This window comes from Lagenorhynchus albirostris, chromosome 4 (genome assembly GCF_949774975.1).
Source record: "Lagenorhynchus albirostris chromosome 4, mLagAlb1.1, whole genome shotgun sequence".
Taxonomy (NCBI): domain Eukaryota; kingdom Metazoa; phylum Chordata; class Mammalia; order Artiodactyla; family Delphinidae; genus Lagenorhynchus; species Lagenorhynchus albirostris.
Window position 1 is genome coordinate 102,527,485 of NC_083098.1, and position 7,037 is coordinate 102,534,521.

The 7,037-nt window shown below is 37.5% G+C and overlaps 1 protein-coding gene across 1 annotated transcript; it reads right to left on the minus strand.

Annotated features, from left to right (window-relative positions):
• Positions 1-1,493: 1,493 nt before the first annotated feature.
• On the minus strand, positions 1,494-2,008 carry LOC132519414 (thymosin beta-4-like). The gene has a single exon (XM_060147341.1). It carries the CDS (start codon positions 1,966-1,968, stop codon positions 1,834-1,836), a length of 135 nt encoding a protein of 44 aa, XP_060003324.1. The 5' UTR covers positions 1,969-2,008; the 3' UTR covers positions 1,494-1,833.
• Between the last annotated feature and the right edge of the window lie 5,029 nt (positions 2,009-7,037).

A 7,037-nucleotide genomic window follows, 5' to 3' on the forward strand; every position in this document is an offset into this window, starting at 1 on the left:
CCCTCTGTTGATCTGTCTCATCCACCGAACAGACTAGAGGTCCTTGTATAAAAGACCCAGATCATTCATCTTGTGCCTTCAGTTCCAAGCAGGGCACTAGAACATAGTACGTGCCAGTAAATACTTTTAAAAAAACTATATGAAGAAGAGAATGATGGGATTTATTATATATACTTTGGCCCCGTATAGTTTAGGCAAACGATGGTACAGACATGATCTTACAGGCAGAAGCTTAAAGAAATCAGGGCAAGGATATGAGCAGTTCTTAGCAGAAGTACCTAAAAACTTGTGAAAAAAAAATATATAAATGAATCACTTTGCTGTACAGCAGAAACTAACACAGCATTGTAAATCAACTTCAATAAAAATAAATTTTAAAAAACTTATGAAAATATATATGATTCCATCCATCTAGACTCAATGTTAGAATATACTATTGATAGGTCAAAGTACAAGAATATGCATTCATTCATTCATTTATGTATTCATTCAACAAATATCTACTACATATCTCCTATGTGTGAAGGGTCTTACCAGGTGATAGATTCAGATGGAAAACAATACAGGCACAAGTTTTTTTCTACAGTTTTTTATGGCCTAGAATTAGCTCTGAAATCAAACAAAAAAATTACATAAAAATTACTCAATCACAAGGTGATAGTTGTTACATAGAAAAATAGTAAGGTATATTCTGCCATAGACTAGGCATGAGGGGAGATGAAATAGTTTGGGGGCAGTACCTTGAGGTGATTTAGATATATCTACCATTGAAAACTATTGCTTTGGGTCTTTCTTAATTTCTTCTGGCTCTTGTTTTTATGATCTTGTTTTCCCTACCTAAAAATTCATTCACCTTGACATTTCTACCCCCAGTGTGTTGAAGGATCTCCAAGTCCTATGAGTCGAGGGAAAAAAAGTAAACATTGATCTGTGGTTCGTTCCCAATACAGTGGGGAAGCAGTTAAGTAAGCATAAACAGGTAAACTTCCATGGTCGTTTAAACCCACCCCTCTCAAATGTTAATCTGTACAGCTGTCGATTATACCCTATCACACCTCCAGCTGAGGAACTGCAACACATTTTTAACCATCCATATGGCAAACAGCATGGAAAACTGAAAAAGAATATGACAACTTAGGGTTCTAGCTTACTCCTAATGTTGTGCACATAATAAATTATAGCCTATCTACATGACCTTATTTTTCATATTTTCGTGGCCCATTCCTTTTATCACCGTGGGTGTGATTAGTATCCAGAGCTTCTGGTCATGTCAGTGGATACTCTGGATTCATTTGAAACCCATGACAAAACTATGGCTTTGTCTATCTGAGAGAGATAAGAACTAACCCTCATTTAAAGAAAATTGTAATTGATGTATTCAATGCCATTCTTCTGAGAAATCAGTTGTCTTTTTTTTTTTTAGGTTTTAAAACTTTTTATTTGCATATTAAAAAAATTGTACATTCCAGTAATTAAAATCATTTGAACAACAACAACAAAAAAATGGCACTCTGATTAAACTGCATTTTACAGCCCGCAGGACACCTTGGACCAACTTGCTCTTTACTCTAGATTTCATTGTCGTCCCACCCAGCCTCCTCCTTCACCAACATGCAAGTTCTTTTCCTTCCCTGCCAGCCAGACAGGCGGATGGGAGGCAGGCGCGGGCTTCGTTGTCAGTAGTTCTCCATTCTTTGATGTGAAAAGGGGCAGCACAGTCATTTAAACTTGATCCGACCTCTCTGCATCTTACAAAGTTAAACAGCTGAAAGAAGTAAAATAAGAAGGCAATGCTCGTGGAATGTACAGTGCATATTGGCGGCGCACGCCTCATTACGACTCGCCTGCTTGCTTCTCCTGTTCAATCGTTTCTTGTGAAGGCAGTGGATTTTTCTCTTTCGTTTCTGTTTTCTTCAGTTTCGACTTACCGGATTTCTCAATCTCAGCCATATCGGGCTTGTCAGACATGGCTGCCCAGGAAGCGGAGCGAGTTACGAGCGAACGAGGTCCGACCTGCGCAGTGGTCGCCGCCGAGTCCAGTTGTCTTAATTACATAGTACAGACTGGTCACTTCTGAGGAATTTGGTGAGGGCAGGAGACGTTCTGAATGTGTTGTTCTGGATGGGTTCAGAGTAAACATTTAGATTATTTATTTATCCTGGCTGGATGAACCTACCCTCCCCAGGTTTATGTTTCTCCGTGGGTGTTCCTTTTGACTCAGAGGTCACAGTGTATGAGGGAGAGTGAAAAAACAGCCTGGGTGTTTGGGGACCATTTTGAAGTGAACAAATCAGGGGTATGAAAATCTCTTCTCCATTTGAGAAATTTCTAAAATGTTCGATGCAATAATCTTTCTATTGTTTATCAAGTCCTCCCACTTTCCCTGTCATGCATTCTAGTGGTTGCTGCTACTGACACTGCTGACATCGGCAAAGTTTGCCATTGACATCCAACAGCTTCCCTTTAATTTCTATATTTTCTGTACATCAGAGCATGCACTCTCATGATAATGCTAAGCATATTGTTTCATTATTTTTAGGCACTTCGTAGGGCTTACAATTTTTTTTAAAGCCAAAGCTATTTGTTACTGCTATCACGTCATCTTTTTCTTCCAAGTAAACCACAAATTCTTTTCACCAATGGCAAAATGAGCCCTTTCATAGATTTCTCTGGGTCTTTTATCTTAGTCTTCTTATAAACACAGAGATGAACCAAATGTCAAATTCTGAATCAGTATGCTATGGTCGGAAGAGCACCAAATTGGATTTGAATCCTAGCTTTGCTTTCCAATGACCTCGAGCATGTGAAAGTCAAGCAAGGAATTACATATAAAGAAATATCTGGTCATATAGAGATCTACCTCTAAATCTCTAAAATCTGTAATTCTATGATTATTTTAGAAGCATATGTAACATAATTTCTAAGACATTCTCCAAAGAAATCAACAATGTACTTGATATTTGTGTGTCAATATTTATTTCAAAATCAAAATATCAATGTCCCCCTTTATCGAGGCAATGAAACTAGTCAGATCAGAATTTGAAAGCTTTATCCTTCATCCACCTGTTAAATAAAATTTCTGAGTAGCAGATCCCTCAATTTGAAAACAAGGGGATATTGTCTTTCCTCTATGATTTTTGTGAGAATTGAACAAGTTAATGTATGTGCAAATGCCTAGCATGAGATCTGACACATAGGGGCAGAAAATAAATGATAGCAATTCTTACTATTACTGACACAAAGCTTTGCTCTTTTTGAAGCTCATTTATATACATTATTTCATGCTAACAGATTAAGCCCAATGCTGCCCAGAAATTTCATGTAAAAATATATCCCAGGGTCAGTGACATTATAAAAATTCCCATCCTGAAATGAAGAGACTGTCAACCGATTTTATCTTGTAACAATAAACTTCTTCAATCTATGTTTCATTCATTCAAATATCTCCTTGACCCAATACCCTTGTAGCAAGTCTGTCATATTTTATTTATGCAGTCATTAATATGGCAAATATTTATCAAGTAGCAACTATGTACCTGGATCTTATTTTATCAGATGCTAGTTTCTTATACTGAGAAAGGACTGGGCAAAAATTAAAACATTGCTATTGAATAGCAATGTACATAGTGGTGAGCTTATTAAAAAAAATGGGAAGGGGCTTAAGTAATTAATTTTTGAGATGAATTTATTAATGTTCATTAACTGTAATAATAGTACATTTCCACAGTGCAGTAAGGTTGACAAGGGTCTTTTTTTAAAACATGTCCTGGGCCCACCCATTTTGCTCAAACCTAATAAAATCACCAACATTCAAGCCATCTTTATTCCTAGCCAAGACTCTTAATAACAGACCCCTAACTGGTCCCTGTTTTCGCTCTTTGCATCCTAATAGCCATTTTCTACTAGTAGTTAAATTATTCTTTAAAGTGAAAATCAGATCAGTTTGCTTCCTGGTTCCAATGTCTTCCCCATATATCCTTCCAACACTGTATCGAAGAGCTGCTACCTGCCCTAGTCAACCATGCTCAACTCAAGCCACAGCAAACTTTGGCCATTGCTGGAGCAGGTGGTTCTGGCTTTTGCCTCAGGAACTTCACGCTTACTCTTTATTGTGTCTGAAAGATGTTTTCGTCTCATCTTCTTTTTTTTTTTTTAATAAATTTATTTATTTATTTTTGGCTGCATTGGTCTTCATTGCTGCATGAGGGCTTTCTCTAGTTGCAGCGAGCAGGGGCTACTCTTCATTGCGGTGCGTGGGCTTCTCACTGCGGTGGCTTCTCATTGCAGAACGCAGGCTCTAGGCTCACGGGCTTCAGCAGTTGCAGCTCACGGGATCAGTAGTCGTGGCTTGCGGGCTCTAGAACGCAGGCTCAATAGTTGTGGCGCACGGGCTTAGCTCCTCCATGGTATGTGGGATCTTCCCGGACCAGGGCTCGAACCCATGTCCCCAGCATTAGCAGGCGGATTCTTAACCACTGCACCACCAGGGAAGTCCCTCCTCTCATCTTGAGCCTGTTTCCTTTTCATTAATTGGATCTAACCCTTCCTGAGCACTCATTCAGAAACTGCACTCTCTCTCTAGTATAGCTATCACACCATAGTGTCACTGTTTTGGTTTTCCCCAGCTCTTTATCATTACTTACGGAAATGCTGTCTATTTGTGTATTCACGTAGAATCTAAATTTTCCACCAGAATGTAAGCTCAGGAAAGAAGAGATCATGCTTTCTCATTGACATAGCCCTGTTACACAAGGAAACCAGCCACAGCGAGGCTATATTACTTAAGCAAGTAAAGAGTATTATAAGTATTATCTAGGATGACTATCAGCTTTTGTGTTTTATTACAATTCATGGCTGGAGAATTTGCGCATATAAAAAACTCTGCCCCGGGGTTCCCTGGTGGCGCAGTGGTTGAGAGTCCGCCTGCCGATACAGGGGACACGGGTTCATGCCCCGGTCCGGGAAGATCCCACATGCCGCAGAGCGGCTGGGCCCATGAGCCATGGCCGCTGAGCCTGTGCATCCGGAGCCTGTGCTCCGCAACGGGAGAAACTCTGCCCCTTGTCTCAAAAAGTCTGAATCTAGGTTAAAACAAGATATTATTTCATCAATAGTAATAATCTAGGAGTTATTCTGCAAGACAACAATAATACTGTTATGTAATAAGACTGAATATGATTGTGTGCCAAAATAATCAGAAACAGTAAGTGCTCTGATTTTGCATAGATAGTTTAAACAAACATGTTACAAGAAGAGTTGTGGTTTTTTCTTCCTTTTTACGGTAAATACTCTCTGTTGTTCTTTGAGCTCATGTTGCTTGACTCTGTGATTATTTGATTTTTTCTGTTTATTTAACTAAATGTCATACGCAGGCTTTCCTAAAGTTGCTATATTTCATGTATTTAGTTTTTAAATTAAAGTTATTTCAAATCAACTCTCTCTTGACCATTTTAAAAAATGTTCTAAAACCTCTTGAAATAAATGGAGATACAACACTAGTATTTCAAAATCTGCACTGTGGTCAGGGCATCTCAAGTGCATCTCAAGTGCTATCTATCTGGGAAAATCTTCACTTTTAGGGAAACTCAAGGAAAATAGTTTAGATGGCCTGTTATCATATTTTTTCATAGGATTGCAATTTATAATTAAAAATTATTGTGAAGATTCAATTAATCCTAAAATTTATCTAAAACTTTTTCATAAATTCTATCTACAACTCCTTTCCTTCTTCTATCTCCTCTATGCAAACAAAACCATCAAATCACCCTCTAATGGGCTCAGCCCCTGTTTTAAAAATATGTTGAGAGGGCTTACATCCTCAGGAAGACGATCCAAATGAAAAAATCCAGACAGCTCTCTTCCTGATATATATCTAATCTACAGCTGGATCTAGATAGATAGATAGATACCTTCTTACAGTAATTATTCTTCTTGTGGACCTCTAGTCTGTCTTTCACCATTCCTGGTTCCATTTGAGCCTACAAATTTTACCTCCCCCAAAAATGTTACCCTTGTTTAGCAAGATAAAGAATGTAATATACCATATAGAAGGTGCCAATTACTGCTGTTTCCAAAGTGATATACAATGTAGGGAATTTTTTTCCCTGTAAAAGAACAAATAGTAAATATTATAGGTTTTACAGGCCATTATCTGTCTCACCTACTCAGCTTTGGCATTGTAATGTGAAAGCAGCCATAGATAATACACAAAAAAATGGGTTTAGCTGTATTCCACATACTCCATAATGAAATTATTTCAAATATGTCTCATGAATTTCATAGCATCTAGATATTGAAAAACAACTTGTCTTGAAAATAGAATGATGACACTGGAAGAAATTTAGACCTTATCAGATAGTTTTATCTCTATGAACTCCCTATATTTGTCATTTACTGACAGAATAGACAATAAAACTAAAGACAATTAATTTGAATAAAATAACTTGTGAGTATGTTTTAGTAGAGGCTTCTAAAATTTTGAACCTAAATAAATGTATATCCAAAAACATCTATCAAATATATACACTCATTCCCCTACCCCCTTCCCCTCTGGCAATCACCTGTTTGCTCTCTGTATCTGTGAGTCTGTTTCTGTTTTTGTTAAGTTCGTTCATTTATTTTGTGTCTTAGATTTCACATTTAAGTGAAATCATACAGTATTTGTCTTTGTCTAACTGATTTCACTTAGCATAATACCCTTTATATTCATTCATGCTGTTGCAAGTGACAAGACTTCATTCTTTTTAGTGGCTAATATCCCATTGTGTGTATATTATATACCCAATATTCTAGTCAGTCTTTTCCATTAATTATTTTGTTTAATCGTTACAACTACCTTCTGTGGAAGATGCTATTGTCTCATTTTTCATGTCCAGAGTGACAGAGCTAGTAAGTTTTTCAGTCCTATGACTCCACAACTAATTGATTGCGGCCTAGGAATAAGGAACACATATAAGGTTGTACTCAGTGTCAAATTGATTGCGGCCTAGGAATAAGAACACATATAAGGTTGTACTCAGTGTCAAATCAAATTGCAT